Source organism: Xyrauchen texanus, chromosome 35 (genome assembly GCF_025860055.1).
Source record: "Xyrauchen texanus isolate HMW12.3.18 chromosome 35, RBS_HiC_50CHRs, whole genome shotgun sequence".
Taxonomy (NCBI): domain Eukaryota; kingdom Metazoa; phylum Chordata; class Actinopteri; order Cypriniformes; family Catostomidae; genus Xyrauchen; species Xyrauchen texanus.
Genome location: NC_068310.1, coordinates 5,548,020 through 5,568,178, shown reverse-complemented (window position 1 = coordinate 5,568,178; position 20,159 = coordinate 5,548,020). Strand labels below are relative to the sequence as shown.

The 20,159-nt window shown below is 39.6% G+C and overlaps 1 protein-coding gene across 4 annotated transcripts in view; it reads left to right on the top strand.

Moving 5' to 3' along the window:
• LOC127628650 (protein sel-1 homolog 3) overlaps nt 1-17,833 on the top strand; it is a 36,402-nt gene extending 18,569 nt beyond the window's left edge. For 3 of the 4 annotated variants that reach the window (XM_052105422.1, XM_052105419.1, XM_052105423.1), the window contains exons 12-23: nt 1,074-1,196; nt 1,436-1,576; nt 1,783-1,845; nt 2,082-2,258; nt 2,791-2,918; nt 3,110-3,193; nt 4,388-4,469; nt 4,572-4,647; nt 4,824-4,918; nt 5,610-5,737; nt 8,611-8,786; nt 15,412-17,833. In XM_052105422.1, the coding sequence (XP_051961382.1) occupies nt 1,074-1,196; nt 1,436-1,576; nt 1,783-1,845; nt 2,082-2,258; nt 2,791-2,918; nt 3,110-3,193; nt 4,388-4,469; nt 4,572-4,647; nt 4,824-4,918; nt 5,610-5,737; nt 8,611-8,786; nt 15,412-15,656 (1,518 nt within the window). In that variant the 3' untranslated portion in view covers nt 15,657-17,833. The remainder of the gene's footprint in view (nt 1-1,073; nt 1,197-1,435; nt 1,577-1,782; nt 1,846-2,081; nt 2,259-2,790; nt 2,919-3,109; nt 3,194-4,387; nt 4,470-4,571; nt 4,648-4,823; nt 4,919-5,609; nt 5,738-8,610; nt 8,787-15,411) is intronic. The other variant, XM_052105421.1, reaches the window with a different exon arrangement.
• Nucleotides 17,834-20,159: the final 2,326 nt, after the last annotated feature.

Sequence of the window (20,159 nt, the reverse complement as noted above, 5' to 3'; positions counted from 1 at the left end):
AAGCACCTCTAATCGATTTATTCCCAGAGCGATAAATCATTAGGAAAATGCTTGCAAAACACTATCTTGGAAATTATGCCTTAAACAAGTGGCTCTGTGTTAAGGAATGACCTGCCCCTACCTCTTGATATTATCACCCTACCTCTGAGGGTCGTCCTTCAGCCAGGCTCACAACAGGACTGGGTAGAGGAGAGGAGAAATTTAATAAGGTTCGCTTGGTCAGCGGATGAGGTGCACTTCTTGTGAATATATCCTCATCAATGCTTCCATTAATAAGGAGTGTGCATCTCCTTGGGGAGCCGGTTTATATTTCCTTTTGTGCACACACCGGTGTCCTTGCAGGTCCAGGAAAGGAATGGGGAGGGTCCAGCGCGAGTTAGATGTGTTGCAGGACCTGAAGTGGCAGGAATTAGATGCATTGCCGGGAATTACAGCACATGTCAAGGCTGATGGGCCAGGGTGCCAGGCCGCCATTCCCCTTGTAATTTTTATCACTATATATTTATATCACCCAGGGAAACCAAGCTGCTCTGAAGCTGACCCTCGCCCCCAGGATTCAGGCGGGGAGCCCGTCTTGTACGCCGGACCCCGCCATTATACCTGGACCTTGTTCCCTCTTCACTTACTGCCTTCACATAGCCCCATTCACCATGAGGGGTGACATATCCCCATATATTTTGGACACTTTCCCCTTTAACACTTTAATGCCCCCTTTTTGGACATTTTATGTTGATGTTTATTTCCAAAAAAATGTCTCTCCAAGGCCTCCAAGTTTAGTTAGAAAGAAAAACTCGTTACAATTCTATTTTTTCACAAATACACAATTGTGGAAAGGATATGCTTATTGTAAGAAGCACAACAGGGAGATGGAAAATCATCCACTTGCTGTTTAGACATGCATATCAAGACGATAAAGCAATGGGTCAGGCTTGCAGAGTACAAGAGATGTAAACCCTGAATGTTGCAACCCTGAAGGAGAAAAAGTCTGATGAAATGCCGTTTTTGTGTGTGTGGGATTAGTATGACTGTTTTGAAGTCAAATAATTTTGTCTGAATGTGTTTATTCTTTGCAGCAAACACTCATAGAACACGTTCATTTAAACAACGATGATGAGCTCCAAACTCAGACAGGAGAGTCCGGTGATATTGTGCAATATTTGAAACACCAAGCTGAGAGAGGAGATGTAGAATCTCAGGTATTCACCTCTCTCTCCCTTTCCTTCTAAATTATATGGGCAAAAGTATGTGGACACCCAAATGCAACACCTATTTGTCTTTGATTTAATTTTAAAACCAAGGGCATCCCAAAGTTAGAAGAGCTACAGTATTACGTGAGGTTTAATACTTAGGAGTTAGTGATGTGTTAACCAACTTCTCTAACAAATTCTTTGAATTTCAGCTACTCTTAAGTATTTTGAATTGTTTTGTCTTGTAGAAAACTCTGGCCAGGATGCTTCTGTGGGGCAGTAATGGGGTGGGGAAGGACATCAGAGCAGCAATGATGTGGTATGCCAGAAGTGCCCTGCAGATGACCGATCCAACCGCCATGTACGACTATGCCATTTTCCTCCTAAAGGTAATCCAGAGGTTACATGGAAATCTCTTGAGACGTATCTTATTATCCATTTGCATAGTAAATGTACATAGACTTTGTTTCATATAAATACACACACCTGATATGAGATTAGGGAAATTGATGTAAAATGGTATATCTCTGGGTAGTTTCAAGATTGCTCTTTTGGTAAGGCCTGATAAAACAGTGATTTGTTTGTGCTTTAAAAGGGAACAGGAATGAGGAAGAATCAAACTCTTGGCCTCGAGCTCCTGGAGAAAGCTGCTGACATGGTTAGTATCAAGGTTATAATCTTTAACAAAAACAAAGCAAAGCAAAAAAAGACAAAATAACTGACCATATTGTATAAAATATTAAATTATCCTTTATAGAACTGTTTTATAAAACATATTAATACTGTAGAACATATTAATGCTGTTGTACTTATTATCAACAAACCTGGAACTATAAACTATAAACTATTAACCCTGATGAGTATATGTTGGCTGTGTGTGTGTGTTTTTCTCAGGGTTCTGTAGAAGCTCTGAATGGCCTCGGGTGGTACTACAGTACCATAGTGAAAGATGGAAAAAAGGCGATCCAATACTTCGAGCTGGCTGCTCAGAACGGCAGTCGTGATGGACTCTTCAACGTGGGCGTTTACCATCTAAATGGTGCCAATCCTGAAAAACCAGACAGGAATGAGGTCGGAGGCTGCAACACACCACATTTGGCATAATAGGAACAGTTCTCCCAAAAAATTACAATTCTGTTGTGATTTACTCTCCCTCATGTTGTTATAATCTTGTATTACTTTGCTTTAAAGAATCTCTGCTCTTTCGTGCTGCTCTTTGCCATACAATAAAATCATATAGTAAGGTCAAGCAAGGAAAAGGACAAAAAACACCATGAACTTGTCATGAAAGTAGTCTGCATAACTTGTGCGCTATATCGCAGGTCGTCTAAAGCCATATGATCGTAAGGAACAGAATGAAATTTAAGTTATTCACTGAATATCTCACACTGCATAGTCTCAAATCTCAATTGCGTATGCACATTTTAAAACTTGTTTTAAAATTAGTTTTGTTGGGCTACTGTTATTACACATTACTACGGTATTTAAATTGTTATTTGTAACACAAAATAACTGCGTAACAGTTAAACTACAGTCACATTAAAAGTGACTTATTGTTTTAGTCCTGAAAATTTAAGGATTTATTAACACAGTGTATTTTCAGACAGCTGCATTTCACTACTTCCTGCGTGCAGCTCAGATGGGTCACATAGAGGGCGCTGTGGAGTCGGCATTGTTTCTCTCCAGTGGAACCATACAAGGAGTGAAGAGAGATCAACAGAAAGCTGTGCTGTATGTCAGATATGTAGTAGCTAGAACTATTGAGCTAGTACACAGATTGTGACCTGCCGCCCCTCGGGGGCTGATTGTAAAAGTTATGGGAAAAAATCAGAACCCCAAATTTTAACAGATTTGACAAAAAGGTCAATCTGAGAGATAAACTTGTGTTACTTTGGTTTTGTTTGTGTTCTCTGTTTCTTCAGGCTACTGACGCGAGTCAGTGAATTTAATGGTCACCTGGGCTTCATGGTGAGAAAAGCTCTCCAGACTTATCAAAGAGGATCATGGTGAGAGAAACATCCATCCACCAAAACATCCATTCAACTGTTCTTCCATCCATCCAGCAACCAGTCTGTCCATCTATCCTTTCATCCATATGCCTGTACATCCATTTATCCATTTTAAAATCCATCCATCAATCTGTTCATCTATTTATTCATCGAAACAACTATCCATCTATCGACAACCATCCATCCATTCATCCATCCATCCATAGTCTCTCCATCCAAACAACTAGTTCTAGTCCTTTCCTTTTCTATCCTTTTATCAGATGTATATCTGTTCATACATCCATCCAACATCTATCCTTTCATACATCCATCTGTTTTAACATCCATCCATCCATCCATTCATTCATCCATCTATCAATGCATCCATCCAAAATCTGTATGACTTACCATGGTCTCTGCATATATCCAACCAATCAATTGTCAATCTATCCTTTTCTATCTATCTGTTGTCCATCTATCCATCCATCCAACATTTATCCATCCATCCATCCATCCAACATCTATCTATCAGTCTATTGTCTGTCAATCCAACCAGTCAATCTTCCATCTATCCTTTCATCCATACATCTAAACTTCCAAAATCAGACATCCATCCATCCAAATATTCATCCATCTGTCCATTCATTGTCTCTCCATCCATCCAACCGACCAATCGTTCTTCTATTCTGTTATCCATACATCGATTCATCCACCTATTTATCTAAACTTTCAATATCTGATGATCTATCCAACCATCCATCATTCCAACAACCAAACCATCCATCTATCCTTTCATCTATTTATCTGTTCATCCATCTATCCATTTTAACATCTATCCATCCATCTATCGTATTTATACATCTAAACTTTCAACCATCTTTTGAAATCTTTCCACAACTATCAATCCATCCATCCATCCATCCATCCAACCAACCAAACATCCATATATCCTTTCATCCATACTTTTGTTCATCCGTTTATCCATTGAAACTTCCAACATCCATTATTTTGAAATCCTTCTTTTTTTCTACCATAGAAGGATATTTCTAACACTATGATGTTGTATGTCCATTTGGCCTAATTATGACCCACTCTTGTTTTTTATGTGAAAAAATATTTTTTTCTTGATTTGGGTTTCTCTGCATCCAATACTCATATATTTTAACTAACTGTTTTCCATAAATCACTATCCCTGTGTGTTTAACATCAAAGGGATGAAGCGTTGGTGAAATATGCCATGCTAGCAGAAACTGGTCTTGGTGTGGCTCAACACAATGCTGCTTATCTGTGTGAGGTGAATCTTACATCTGTGTCATATTCTGTCAGTCCATCAGTCTCAAGCCTGTGATGTCTTCTTTGTGCTTTATATGCTGTCATTCTCTTCATGTGTTTGTAGGTGTTAAACCACAGATCGCACTGTCAGTGGAGGTATCACAACTACTCCACATTTAATCACATCCCACAAGAAGCTGGTGAGTGATCCTGAAAATGTATTTAGAAGAATAGCTACAATCTGATAAAGACTTTTTATTGTTTTGTTTCATTTCATTTTACTTTATTTTTCATTTTCATAAAGCACCTCTTATGTGTTAAAATACATGCTTTTATCTGTTTCTGATGATTATCTTCCATTCTCTATTGTCTGCAGGTTTGTTGAGGATGGGAGATAATTACAGAGATATGGCTGATATGGTGAAGGCTATGGACATGTATGGTACAGCAGCAGTGCACGGCAGTCCTCAGGTACACACACACACACACACACACACACACACACACACACAGATGCATGCACGCACACACATTTAAGGGTACTACTGTACTAGTGCAGTAGATTTCAACTGGTTTTGTTTCAGGGCCAAGATGTTACATTGGTCATCAAGTAATGACCACAGTACCAAAATTGTTTATTGCACAAAAATAAACAATGGTCCTTAAAATCACACATTGAGAATTAATTTATGTTACCTTGACATATGCAGAATAGGAAAATGTAAGATTTCATGCTTTTAGCAGCCAATACTTCACAATTTATTTTTATAATGATTTGTCCTTGTTACAAGTTAAACTATATTTAATATTGTCTGGGTTTTATTATCTTTCACCTTGCATACCGTAGTTTAGTTATGTCACATAATCCTTCCACTATAAGAAAAAAAACATGACATAGTTTTACATCATTTGTGTGCATTTTTACCTTTGAGGACATCCCCAAATGTTTTTTTTGTTTTGTTTGTTTTCAGATTTAGCTCACTTCTTTAAAGAGTATTTTACTTTTTTATTTACATTTTATATTCTATACAAATTTTACACAGAATTTATCTCAGTTCATTCAAATTAATCAAAATATCAAGAATATATGAAATTGATTTGCTTTCTTTTTCTATTCAATTTAAGCATTTAAGTGAAAATGAGTTTCTGTTTGAACCTTCAGGGACTTTTTAATCTGGCTATGTTAATTGAAGAGGGTTATGAAGTTCCACAGAACAAGCTAGATCAGATGTCAATCTCAACAGCAGAGAAGATGAACCGGAGCACTGTTGTGGAGATGCTCTTATACAGGTTTGTGTGATCTGCAATCATTTGCTTGTTAGTTCCTCATGTAGTTTGAAAGAAACCTTTGCAGCTTTGAGTTTGCTTTGAATTATGCAAAGCCTGGTGCAAAACAAGTGTATGTATGTGTTTGTGCATGCAGAATGGTATGTGTTCTTTTAGCTCTAAATGTGAGGGCCAAATTTCTGAAAAGGTCCTCACTAATATAATCTAACCTCTTCAATAGTAAAATACCTTAAAAAAAGGTACTAAATAATATCTTATCATTATATCTAAAAATCCCAAAAGTGTAGAGTTAGTGTTGGTCTGTAATAATTGTAATTATCAAGTAGTAATTGTAACTATTTTTTAACAAGTACATTTTATATTCTGCAGATTTCTAAACTACTTTAATTTGCAGCAGACACACATTTTGGGCTACATCAAAGTTTTAGACCCATAGCACAAAATACGTGCAACAGTTACGTGCAACAAATGCCAGTTTCCCTGCAAGTGACACTTTTGTTCTCTAAAAAACATGGGATGGAATCAAATTGCTTTTACAATATTCAGATTCACCTAGAAATAGTGCTGAATATTTCTTAATCATTCTATGTTGTAACCTTGCAAAATCCTAAAACTTATTTTCTCAGTTTAAATTATATTTTGATAACCAGATTTAAAAAATGACCTCGAGCCCAATGTATTTTTGAGTGAAACTCAATGAGAAATAATGTAGGGTGGGACTTTACTTTATCCTTTGGAATTTGATTGGATTGTGGTTGTAAGGCTACAATATTATTGGTTAATATAATTTGTGTCCTGCCCAGGCACCTTTTGTTAGGTCAGCAGGAGAAAGGCAGAGAAAGTTTTTTTTAGAACAATATGCACAGATAAAACAATAGGCCCTTTCCCACCTACAATCCTGGTACTTTTCCCTTAGTAACTTTCTAGATGAGGACTCTTAAGAGGAACGGAACACCCGAGGAGACTTTTAACCCTGTTGCATTTGCACTCCCAAAGTAACCCCCATAGTGACATCATCTAGTATCAACCATTTCTATTCTGACATAATTTGCACTCGCATTTCAATAGCAACAACAACAATATCAACAACACCGAAGGAGGACGCCGGGATCGGAGCTACACTTTTATTTTAGGGCTGTTTCATACAAACCTTGGCTGCATCGGAAAGCATAGGCAGGTGCCCTTTCAGTTAATGGTTTAAACAACAGTGTTTTTGGATGAATAGATCTCTCTGAACAGTTTAAAAAGCACCTTATTTCATTCTACCTTCATCCATCCTTATACAGCCTCCCAAGGCAACATTTTCCTGTTGTCGGACGCAGAAAGACGAGGTGGCAAAAGTGTACTTTTTAAATTAAGTAACACATTGCTTTTGTACACATCTACTGTCCCTGTAATGTGACCAATATTGTGTAAAATTGTGCAAACTTTGGGAAGGAGACGTAGTGCATGATGGGCATTGTAGTTCTATAGAGTGTGAGGCCAGGGACTATTTAGCAGAGAGACAAGTCCCTTCTATTTAAATGAATGGGAGAAATTGGAATGCACAACCAGTAAGCTCTAGCACCCAACAGTCAATGGATGTAGAAAGGAAGATCCGCCTTGCCGGTAAAAGAGCAAATCACCTTTTAGATACAGACATTGCCTGTCAATCAACTCGCTAATGCGCATGCGCATTTCGTGTTTTAGAGCAATATGAGGTCAACATACATTTGAGTGAAACGCGATTGATTCATGTGTTAATACACACTGCCTATACACATTTACTGATTTTTGTAATGCAGAGGGATGATAAGACTAGTCTTCCACTGGCAACGACATGATACATGGGGTGAAATACTCGCTCAATTCACTGACTAATGCAGCTCAACTGCTCTGTGATACAGTTCCCCTTTACTGGTATAATGGGATGAGAACCACTGAATCTGGATCAGTGACTCCAAGCAACGTTCTGCATCGATTGTGTATGAAGAGAAACTTTCTAAGTTTCTAGTTTTATAATAAACAAGTTTGATTCATGAAACAAACCATTTTATGACATTATGCAGCATTGCAAAGCACTGAGAAGCACTGACTTAAGCGAAAAATATTCATTTATTCAACAGACTTATTCTTTGAACATGTTAGAATGGCATTCCCCACTGATTTTTTTTTAAAATTGACTCTGGCATTGTCAATGGGCACAGCACATTATGACAGATATGATGCTATTTATCAACACAGTCTTTTACAATAAAGGCTTTTATGACTCAACATAAATTGCTGTACCGAAATGCTAACTCATTGACTCAAAAAAGATGCCTTGAAGTTAACCACACAGTAACAGGCACACAATACTTCCATCATGTATACTAGATTTAATTATGGTTTAGTGTAAAATAAAGTTCAATTACCCACTCTCGATAAAAATCTGATTATTTATATCCATAATTTCGGGAAAAAGTCGAAGTAGTAATCCAGAAATCACTTTATTTTCTTTATAGTCACACAGTACAAAAGCGATGAAAACTCAAAGATTGTCTCCCGATTAAGTCACACATACATACACATATGTGAAACAGGTGATTCTCTTTGGATACTTTGTTATATTATTTCTGTTCAGGGAATTGAAAAATTAGTGCAATCCTCTCAGTACCAGGCTAGCAGCTAGTTTGTTTACTAATGGTGGCTAAAATGTCCCCTAAAATGGCTTCAAGGAACTATAGCTCATCAGGTGCAAAAGCAATGAAAAGCAATAGTCCTGGGGAAAAGTACCTAAAATGGGCTTTAGTTCCGCCAGTGGGAAAGGCCCTAAAAAGACAAGGAACGTTTATTAATAAAGTAAATAGGGTACATCTTGATTTCATATTGACTACACTGTCCTCTGTCTCCTGTAGATGCAGAGAGTTTGAGGAAGGTGAAGTGACTCCGTGTGCTTTAGTCCTGTGGAGGATTCATCTAATGAGAGCATGGAGAGAATTCACACACAGCTCTGTTCAGCTGCTACTGGCCTGTGCCACTCTCACCACTCTCACTGTGTTTGTGTTTGCTGTACTCTTACGAACACTGCTGGGTAAAAATGTCCACCTCTACTACTGTAACAATAATAACTGAATAGACTTTAAAGAGCATATACAGTATTCTACACAGCATTGTATGTTTCCCCTTGTGGCCACATATAATGTTAGTCAAGGTTTCCTGCACCAAAACAAGTAGTAATTTAGCATTTACCACCCTCTATCTGACTTTTAATAAATAATTGGCTGTTCCCCTTCTGTCGTTCACTTGATGTTGTGTCGATGAAGTGATACTTGGGGGTCGAACTTGAGAGACCGAAACACCTTCAGATCTTTAAGAAAAGGCCAATGTTGAATTTGCATGCCACTCCCCCCGGCATACGGGTATAAAACTGTGCAAAAACTGTGCATGGCGACTGATCTTGCCCTCCAAGTGACGAAGGTCACAGCTTGAGCCTTCGGCAAACGAAGTACACGCTCATGGTCCAAGAGTTCCACCTATGGCTGAACCTGGCAGAGATGAGGGAGGCAGACAGGGCACAATGCCACCATCTCCCAGGCAGTCCTCTTCGGCAACACCCTCAAGGACTTCGCCCAGCAGTTCTCGGTGGTGAAACAACAGAGAGAGGCCATACAGCACATCTCACTGAGAGCGTCCCCCTGCGGAATCCCAAGCGCAGCTGGCTCCGCCCCAGCTGGAGCCTACTACTCGCCCACGCCGTAGAGTCCCCCACAGGATAGCGACACCCTCCGCTACTAGGCTGGCCGCTAAGACCCCTAAAGGGCTCCCAAGGGTCCCTGAGACGGGCCACCTGAGGAAGGAGCTGACTGCAGGAACACAGGAGCTGATGTACAGACCACTCCCTGCCCCGGCGGAGGGCCGGGAGGTAAACCTTTTGTTCCATTCTTTTCTGTTCGCCGCACCACGCATGGGTTGCGGTACCCACCTTGTCAAGAAAAGAGTAGTTTCCTCTCTCCTCAGGTACCCCCGCCTTCTCATGCCCTGCTGCGCCACACAAACCACATCTCCTGCCTGCCGCTGGTGATGAATTTCGAGAACGCCCCGAGAAGCCCCCCTCCTCAGTCGCCAGCCCGCCTTGTGCCGGATGCACAAAGCAAGGTAAGTGCTTAGAGGGTCTCCTCAGCACTCCCGCCTCGGTCTTGCTTCCCCCTACTGCGAGGCTCCACCCCCAGGAACGTTGGGTGCGATTCTTCCCTTAGTGTCCCTTGCCCGGAATTTGGCCACATGGTTATCGCTTCAATCTGGCACTCACGCACAGACCTCTGGAATCTCCATGTCTGGTCCCAGGACAGCACGCGGCAGACCTAACTGGTCTACCACCCGCTGTGGTTAACACAATCACTCAGGCCAGAGCCCCTACTACAAAGCATCTCTACTCCCTGAAGTGGCATATCTTTGCTAAGTGGTTGTGGCAGTGGGGGCGTGGTCAAGAGCTCGTCCGTGGGAGAAAGCGGTACCTGTGATTCAAAGCACCCTATTTCCCGTGTCCTCCTTCCCTCCTTGTGAGAAGTTTGTTACACTGGTGCCGAAACCCGGGAGAATTATCCAAGAAGGGAAGTAGGACACGGGAAATAGGGGGCTTTGAATCACAGGTAAAGCTTTTTAATGAATCAACTCTCACCCTTTACAGCTTCCAAAATAACACCACTCAGCTTCTCATCTGATCTCTGTGTCAGACTCTCTCTGCTGACTAGAGGTTCTGTGGCTGTTTTTATGCCACTCTCCCCATGCTCACTGAAATTAGAGAGCATGAGATCAGGTGTTAGACATAATTTAGCTCAGGTGCAAGCGCCCTTACCGCTTTCTCCCCCGGACGAGAGCTTTACCACGCCCCCGCTGCCACAGTGGTGTTCTTCCCGGAGAGAAGACCCCCAGAGCTGCGCAATCGGGTCAGTGCTTTCCTTCCTGCAAGAGAAGTTAGATGGGCAGCTGTCCCCCTCCACTCTCAAGGTTTATGTAGCTGCTATAGCAGTGTACCAAGACATGGTTCAAGGCAAGTTCCTCGGTAAGCACAACCTGATCATCAGGTTCCTGAGGGGCGTCAAGAGGCAGAACCCTCCTAGACTTCGCCTCTTTCCCTCATCGGACCTCTCCGTGGTCCCTACGGAGAGCCCCCTTCGAGCCCCTCGAGTCAGTTGAGTTAAAGACAGTCTCTTTGAAGACTGCACTCCTGACCGTGCTCACTTCCATCAAGAGTGTCGGGGACCTGCAAGCGTTCTCTGTCAGCGAAGAGTGCCTAGAGCTGGAAGTCTCACGTTATCCTGAGGCCCCGACTGGGCTATGTGCCGCCTTCAGGGATCACGTGGTGAGCCTACAAGCACTGCCCCCGGAGGAGGCAGACCCAGCCTTATCATTACTGTGTCCGGTGCGTGCTTTGCGCATCTATTTGGATCGCACGCAGAGCTTTAGATGCTCTGAGCAGCTCTTTGACTGCTTTGGTGGGCAGCAGAAAGGGAACGCCATCTCCAAACAGAGGCTTGCCCACTGGATTGTGGACGCCATAGCGTTGGCCTACCAGGTCCAGTCAGTGCCCGCCCCCTTGCGGGTTCAAACACTCTCCACAAGAGGTGTGGCATCCTCGTGGGCACTGGCCAACAGCACCTCTCTAGCAGACATATGTAGGGCAGGGGGCTGGGCAACACCCAAAAACTTTGCAAGGTTTTACATTCTCCGGGTTGAGCCGGTCTCATCTCTTGTTCTTTCAGTTGCGAACAGGTAAGTAAGTTTTGTTACACGGACAGCTGGCCAGGTGTACCATTTGTGGATAGCGCCTTTCCCCTCCAAGAAGGTGAAGCCACGCCTTCTTCTCTCCCATATGTGTTCACGACTGGTGAACCCTGGATGTTCTTCCTCCTAGCCCTCTGACTCATGAATTATTTGGAAGAATTTGAGGTCAGACCCAGTACTTGTGCTACATGCCCTGTTCCGGGGTAATTGCTCCACAGGTTTTTGGTTTCCTTGTTAACCTCCTGTGATGCATCTTCCGCGGCACGGTCTCCCCCTTCCTTGTGGTAGACCCGTGTCTCCCTTGGCTGAGCCCTCTCTGCCCCGGTCGCTGTGTTTGTAGACTCCCCCCCCTGCGAAGGGCAGGACTTACCACCATGCCTCTCCCATGTCCGGCCATTCGGCCCATATGGTGTATTTGCCACCTCCACTCCAGGACAGGGTGTGGCCTCCATGGGGCCTTTTCCCCCTGAAAGAATAGGAACGCAAAAGGATGCCTTCTCCGTGCAGCCCGAGTGCATCTGTTCCTATGCTCATAGTAGCTTGCCTATACCTGCATTGGCTGTTCACGTGACCAGTTCAGTCATTGTGACCTTTCAAATATGGGACCCCTATTGTCACTTCATCAACACAACGTCGAGTGAGTGACAGAAGGGGAATGTCTCGGTTACTGTCGTATCCTCCGTTCCCTGATGGAGGGAATGAGATGTTGTGTCCCTCTTGCCACAGACAGAACTTTACTGTTGTAACGGCCGGGACCTTGTCTCAGATCCTCAGTGCAAAACCTGAATGAACTTGCCTGCTGGCCTCCCTTTTATACCCGTAGGTCGGGGGAGTGGCATGCAAATTCAACTCGCCAATTCTCATTGGCCTTTTCTCAAAGATCTGAAGGTGTTTCGGGCTCTCAAGCTCGACCCCTAGTGTCACTTCATCGACACAATGTCTCGTTCCCTTCATCAACTCTTCTGGTGAGCACAGGAGAAGTTTAGCAGAATGTCCATGCTGCACTTTTCCATACAATGAAAGCATACAGTGTTGAAAAACACAAAAAAAACAAAACACAAAAACACAAAGTAATCCATATGAATTGTGCACTATATTTCTAGTGTTCTGAAGCCATACGATGGCTTTGTGTGAAACAAATTGAAATTTAAGTCTTTATTCACTGAAAATCTTCCATCCACTGCAGCTCTCAAATCACATTCATGCTTGGGTGTATTCAAACTTGGTATGTCGCAAGACACTCAAGAACCACCGTTGACATCCTGATGCACCAAATCTGAATATAATTTTTTCAATAAGAATTTTTGGCTGAACCGTTCCATTAAGATGTCTACATGTAAATTAACTGTTTTATGATTAGCTATCCTCTTTGCATGTAAAATGAGTAACAATAGCAATATGTTTGCGGTCATATATTAATGAGCTCATGGTTATGATGTTATCATAATAGTGATATTTCTAAAACAAGCAGTTTTTGCAGCCAGGTAAATTACAGGAAAATTGTTGGATTGCCTTTACTGGTAAATGTGCCACATGTGTTAACACATACCATCAGTATGGAATTTTACTATAAAACTTCTCATTAATGGAAACTGCCAGTGCAAAATTTACCAGTATTTTCAAAAAGGTTGTGTTCACGCAGGACCTCTAACCTGAAAAATACAGCAACTTTCTGGGAAAGGCTGTATGTGTGAAAGGGGCTATAGTAAAGTAATTTGATGTTGGCTTGACAAAGCCTTTGTCTAAAAGTTTTATATCGTCCTCTGTTTATGAACATTTTTATTCTGATCAGTTAGAAAAGAAATGGCAATGCAAGAACAGTCTGAAGGTTTGTGCAAGGTTTGGTGTATGTAGCTTGAAAGCTCTAACATTTGCATTTGATCATTTTGGAAAAACCTTAAACCAAGTCTGTAGGATAACAGTCAAGCCAACATAATAAATGTATTGTGTAGACCAGGGGTGGGTGACTTTTAAGGTAGTGAGGGCCAACCTTTTATTCTCCTTTCTACCAAGGGGACGGATTACAAATACACACTCACAATGTTAACCACCACATTAATTTCCTCATTATGGGTAAACTGTGCAAAACTAATGCAATGTGCTTTTAAAGATTTTGTTAACTATATTAAGTCTTTTATTTAATACTATTTATAAAAACATTTTATAAAGTATTTTTGTATAACTTGCATATTTACTAAAAGATGTACCAGTTCATGTTCAACTGACAATAGATTTCAAACTTACATTTTCAAGAAAATGTATCTAATTTGCATTGTCTGTACATTTGCAACACACAAATGAAAACAGACAAGGATCGTATTTTCAATATCAATATCAACCTACCTCATAAAACAGTTTATGGGAATTAGTTAAAATCGAAATATTATCACCAAAATCCAAATATTATCATCAATAACAATACTGGATACAAGAACATAACATTTCAGTGCATTAATACAAAACATTTAAGAACCACATTATATACGCATGGACCGAACTTTCCTGTGTGTCAGAGAAACATTCTCACTACTCGCAAGACTTTTCTATAATGAGACAGGCCTCTCAATAGCGAAACTTTAACGTTTCGCCCTCTGACAATTACTTTTTCATTTCACGCAACCACGAGCGAAACAGAATAAAATGTCTTTGGTGATCCTTGCGCTGTCACCGATTTTGTAAAAAGATTTGATACTGATATATAATTTAACCTTACATCATATCTCTCATACTGGATGTCTCCCTTTTTTCTCCCAATTTGAAATGCACACTAAGTTTTCATGGTGGTGTTGTGACCTCAATCCGGGTGGTGGAGGATGAATATCAGTTGCCTCCGCATCTGAGAAAATTTTGCTCAATTTACCTTACAAATGACGAACAGTATAAGATGTTGCATGCTAGAAACCTAGAGTGATCAGCAGGTCTGCTAAGAACAAGCGACCTCTTCTGGTCAATAGTTGTAATGTAATTATAGCCTGAATGCAATCTTTACATAATCCCTTTTTCAAATAACTAAAGTCAATCCTCAGTCTTGTTCGATGTGCTGTAATAAACGACACTGCAGGCTGCAAGTTGCCCATCCCTACTCTACAGTGTAAAGAGAATGGTGTGAAAAACAAAAACATCCAGTGAGCGGCAGTTCTGTGGGCAAAAACGGCTTGTTGATGAGAGAGATCAACAGAGAATGGTTCGATTGGTTTGAACTGACAAAGTCTACAGTAACTCAGATAACCACTCTGTACAATTCTGTTGAGCAGAATAGTATCTCAGAATGCACAACATGTCAAACCTTGAAGCGGATGGGGTACAACAGAAGAAGACCACGTTGGGTTCCACATCTGTCAGCCAAGAACAGAAAGCTGAGGATGCAGTGGGCCTACCATCTGAATACCTCAGCAGAAATCCAGATTTGTCAGACCAGGCAATGTTTTGCCAATCGCCTAATGCCAGTTTTGGGGAGTCTGTACCTACTGCAGACTCAGTTTCTTGTTCTAAGCTAACAGTAGTGGTACCCGGAGGGGTCTTCTGCTGCTGTAGCCCATCCGCCTCAATTTTCGACGTGTTGTACTTTCAGAAATGCTTTTCTGCATAGAACTGTTGTAATGTCACCTTCCTGTCTCCTCTAGCCTCTGTCATTTATAAGCAATTTTTGAACACAGAGCTGCCGCTGTCGTAAACGGCCCTTGGGCAGCCAGTTGCCCATCCCTTGTGTAGACTCTGAGGAGGGATTGGTGAATGTTAGAGTATATCGAACCCTTGTATTTCAGAAGACCAATCTGGTTTTCCATGATACAACCTCTTTAAACATGTTAAGACATATGGAATTAACTGAAAAATTGTAAATTACTGTAATTTATTTATAAACAATTAATTTGTTAATTAATTTTGCTGATAATTTATTTATTTTTTGGCTTTTTTATCTTTTGTTTTACCAGCAGTGTGTTACTCTGGGGCGTCACTCTCAACCAACCAATCGTTAGAGATACAACGTGACCCAACACTAAATGGTCATCAGATAAGGAGCGGTCCACTGGAGACCAGCACACATCAGGGACAGACACAACAGCCAACTACGGCCCACAATTGCCGTTCATTACAGGAAACAGTGGATTTAGTCGTCACAGTGACTGGAGTTTGTGCATGTGTCATATTTACGATGTTAATTTCCCATCTGCTTTGAAAAGAAAGGACATAATATAAGGCATTTCTTACACAAAATGAACAGCAATTAATTATTATTATTTTTTTAGTTTTTTATAGAGCACTGAACATCCCAGCCCATACAGAACAAAAAATAGGCTATATATATATCTATATAATTTTTAAATATATATAAAAACAAAATGCCAAACATATTTTCGTAAAATACAGTATATCTATTTTAAAATATGAATAGAAATATATTTTGAATATATTTTAATTGTTTATTTTTATTTGTATATGAATATTTTTGGCCTTTTTTGTATATTTTAAATCAAAATATAAAAATATTTTCTGGAATATATTTAAAACATTACTTTTCTTCTAGAATAGAAAATCTTGTCCCATTGTCCCTATTTTCTTCATTCACACACAACATTTAGATTTCATATAATGAAACAACATGTCAACATACGTTGTTGAAGCTTTTTTTTTTTTTCAAGTAACTAAATAGTTTATATTGTGTTTACCTAATATTGTATCTGCACCTCAGCCTCATATCCACCACCCTCTTCAAATGTTTACGTAATGTAGGTAAACCAAATCTGTTTTGGTCCACACACATTTGCATTTCTTTCAAAAATGTATTTTCTTGGACAAACAAAAAGACAAACCAGAGCTCTTACACTTCAGTTTAGAATGGCACGAACACAAGCAGAGTGATACACACACACTGTGAAGCGTCTGAGTGCTGATGGTGTCAGACCATCAGTGCTCATGGAACGTCTATCGTCCAATCAGATTCGAGGACCGGAACTAACTGTTTTATACACACACACACACACACACACACATACATAGTGCAGATTTAAATACAAATCTGTTATATACAGATGCAAGGGAATATAATGGCAGAAGAGGTAGGAAATTTTGGGTATATATAATAAGACTAAACTGCGGATTGCACATAATTATTGCTCAATGGGGCGGTTTTAACGGATAGCCTGAGAAAATGAAAATTCTCTCCTCATTTACTCATGTATGACTTTCTTCTGCTGAACATAAATTAAGATTTTTAGAAGAATATTTCAGCTCTGTAGGTCCATAAGTGAATGGTGACCAGATCTTTGAAGCCTTAAAATCCACAAAAAGACAACATAAAATGCTCCAGACGACTCTGGGGTGGTTAAATCCATGTCTTCTGAGGTGATATAAAAGGTGTAAGTGAGAAACAGATCGTTATTTAAGTCCTTTTTCCTTCACTTCCCCCTTCTTCTGTTTTTGGGCAAGGAGAAGAATTTATGATAAAAAATTACTTACAGTTTTATCTGTTTCTTACCCACACCTGTCATTTCATAGCTGAACACATGGATTTAACCCCTTGAGTCATATGGATTACTTTTATTCTCCCTTTATGTGGATTTTGGAGTTTCAAAATTTTGCCACTCATTCACTTGCATTGTATGAACTTACAGAGCTGAAATATTCTTCTAAAAATCTTCCTTTGTGTTCAGCAGATAAATAAAAAGTCATCCACATCTGGGATACCAGTAGGGTGAGTAAATCATGAGAGAGAATTCTCATTTTTGGGTGAACTATCCCTTTACCTATAAACATACTAAAACATTTTTAAAACTATTAATGTTAACATTAGTTTATGCACTGTTAACTAACATGAACTAACAATAAACAATTGTATTCTTACAAGCTAACATTCACTAAGATTTATTAATGCTGTAAAAATACTGTATATTGTTAGTTCATCATACTTGATGCATTTACTAATGTTAACAAAATGGAACCTCATTGTAAAATGTTGCCTCTTTTGTCATTTTGAATAGTTGTAAGAGTGTAGTAAATGTAAGGGTGTAATGGGTAATGATCTAGTTACCGAAAGGTTGTTTGTTCAAGCCCCTTATGAGGTCATCCATGAACTATCATCATTGTGCTGTTGATTAACCCACTTAATCTCACATTTCTCCAGGGATATTGCTTTTCTCTTTGCATAAAAGTGACAGCTAAGTGACTACTGACATTCTTAGAAACCTATGTTGTTTACACTGAGAATCATCTACATGAGGTGTAATAATATTAGAATATGTATTATTAATTATAATAAATAATATGATTTGTTATTATGAATAGTAATAATCATTTTGTTAATATGAATGTTCATCATTAATAGAATATTCAGTGCAAATAAAGGAGTAATTTAATACCGCAAACTATTGCCTTCCTATCCTGTTCCTGTCTTGTGGTGATATTTCATACTAAGTGTAAGTGTAGTGTTTAAATTTTGTTGCAGTGTCTTGCCCCACAGACTTATTTTAAGTGCAATCATTTAAATGAGATTTTTGCTTTGTTTTACAAACTGAGGAGAGAGTCAAAATTATTTTCTGTGTTAATTAACAGCGTCATGGCTTTTATTGTATCCAGGACATTCCTATGAAGGAATCACATGTGAAAGCAGGTTAATATCTTGTACAAATTGCTGACAATGACATCACATGGAGAGTTTGCAATCATGATCTAGCATCAAGTCTGTCTTGAGCCAGTCGTGAACCACAAGAGGGTGCCACAACTAACAAAATAACTTGAGGTGGACAACAACTGCACACTTGGTCTGACATCACGACAGTCAGATAACGCGGCACAGAATTGACTGACGAAATACAGCTCAAATAATAAAGATTATTTTTTTTTAAATGCCTTACTACATATCTCAATGTTTTACCCTTGTCCCAGACCATAAAACTTAAAATAAGAAAATATATTATAAAAAATATTAATAACTGTATTTTTTAAACAATGATAATAGAGAAATAATCATTAACCATTTCAATAGTTATTGTGTTAAAATGATTTCATAATTATTTTTACACAAATTACGACTGATGTCAGCTGTGGCATCATTTCCACCACATCCAACAATTTTGCCAGTAATTAAGTGTTTTCCCAGAGACTATTTTTCCCTCGTATTAAAATGAATTGGAAAAATCGGAAGCCCAAAATGGCGGATGTAGAAAAGGCAGTCCCACCTGTTCAGGTAAAAGAGTCAATCATCTTTTAAATCAGGGGTGGGGAACCTTTTTTTCCCGTTATGGGCCATTTGAGTATACACAATTATTCGCGGGCCATGCGATTGCTTGCAATTTCTGATTGTGGGTTGAAATTAATGCATTCCGTTACGTGCTCACGCACCAAAAACACTAAATGGTCTGTCTAATATACAATATTTTGTGTTGTTCAGTGCAGGCTGTGCATTAAAAGTCTAGGCCTTCAGTGTGATTCATGCCATTAAGAAAACACATTTTCACAATGAATAAGACACCTATGAGTCATTCCACGAAACCGGTATGATTTGAGTCCCTCTGACCTTTTTAAGTGTATTTTATCTATTGGGTCACCAAAATCTATTTTAAAAAGTTTTTTGTATCAGTTGAAATGTCTCCTTTAATAAAGTTTGAAAACATGACATACATTTTATCTTTATATTAGAAATGATCTTCAGTTGACACCACCTATTTTGTCATGTCCCTCATGGCCTTCTATGAAAGTGTACTTGGGATATGAACAATAAAATTAGAAAAAAGTCCATACATATTGCCATTCCCATAAATATCTATCTGTGCTTTTTTGCTGTTAATGTTTTTTTTTTTAAGTAAGTTCAAGATTAACTGGCGACCTGTCCAGGGTGTCCCCCGCCTTTCGCCCAATGTTAGCTGGGATAGGCTCCAGCCCCCCGCGACCCTGTACAGGATAAGCGGTTGACGATGGATGGATGGATGGAAGTTCAAGATTATTCATTAAAATCACATTATTTAGTCCCGTACCTCAGTAACCCCGTTACGCACATCATTCTCCTCCCATAAAAATAATGGACTGATCCTTATGTGGCATCAATAACAGGAAGTGACATCATAGAAGTCTTCTGAACAACATTCAATGCAGACACAGGCAAGTTACCACCTTCTTTTATACTTATAACTTATTTATATATTGTGATATTGTGGTTGTCAAGCTCAACGACTCAACCCTGTTACATCAAATAAAGATAGAAAACTATTACTTGTGAAACTTATCTTTGTTATTTCAACAATATACACAATTCCTTAATATCATGCATGCCATGTGCTCTCCTTTTATTCACTACATGTAGAGCAGTGGCCATTTTGAGCAAAAAATCACAACCCCGTCACACTCAACCCTGTTACTACTTTGATCATAACGGGGTTGTGAGATTGTGATGGGGTTGTGTTTTTAACATTTTGGTTCTGAAGTTATCCAGTAATTTAAATGAATTATTATATTACTGCCTATATTTTCATATCTCAGTGTTAAGTAAATTGCTCTGAAAGAATGTTTGATTTAATAATATCAAATTAAACATCTACAGACATCTATGAGTCTGTGATGGCACCGACAACAGCGGCAGAAAGGCAGAGGCAGTATCTTGCACGGCTAAAAGCTGATCCTGAAAAAAGGGAGAAATATCTGCAAAATGAACGCCAGAGATGGAGAAAAAATTTAGAGACAGGAAAAA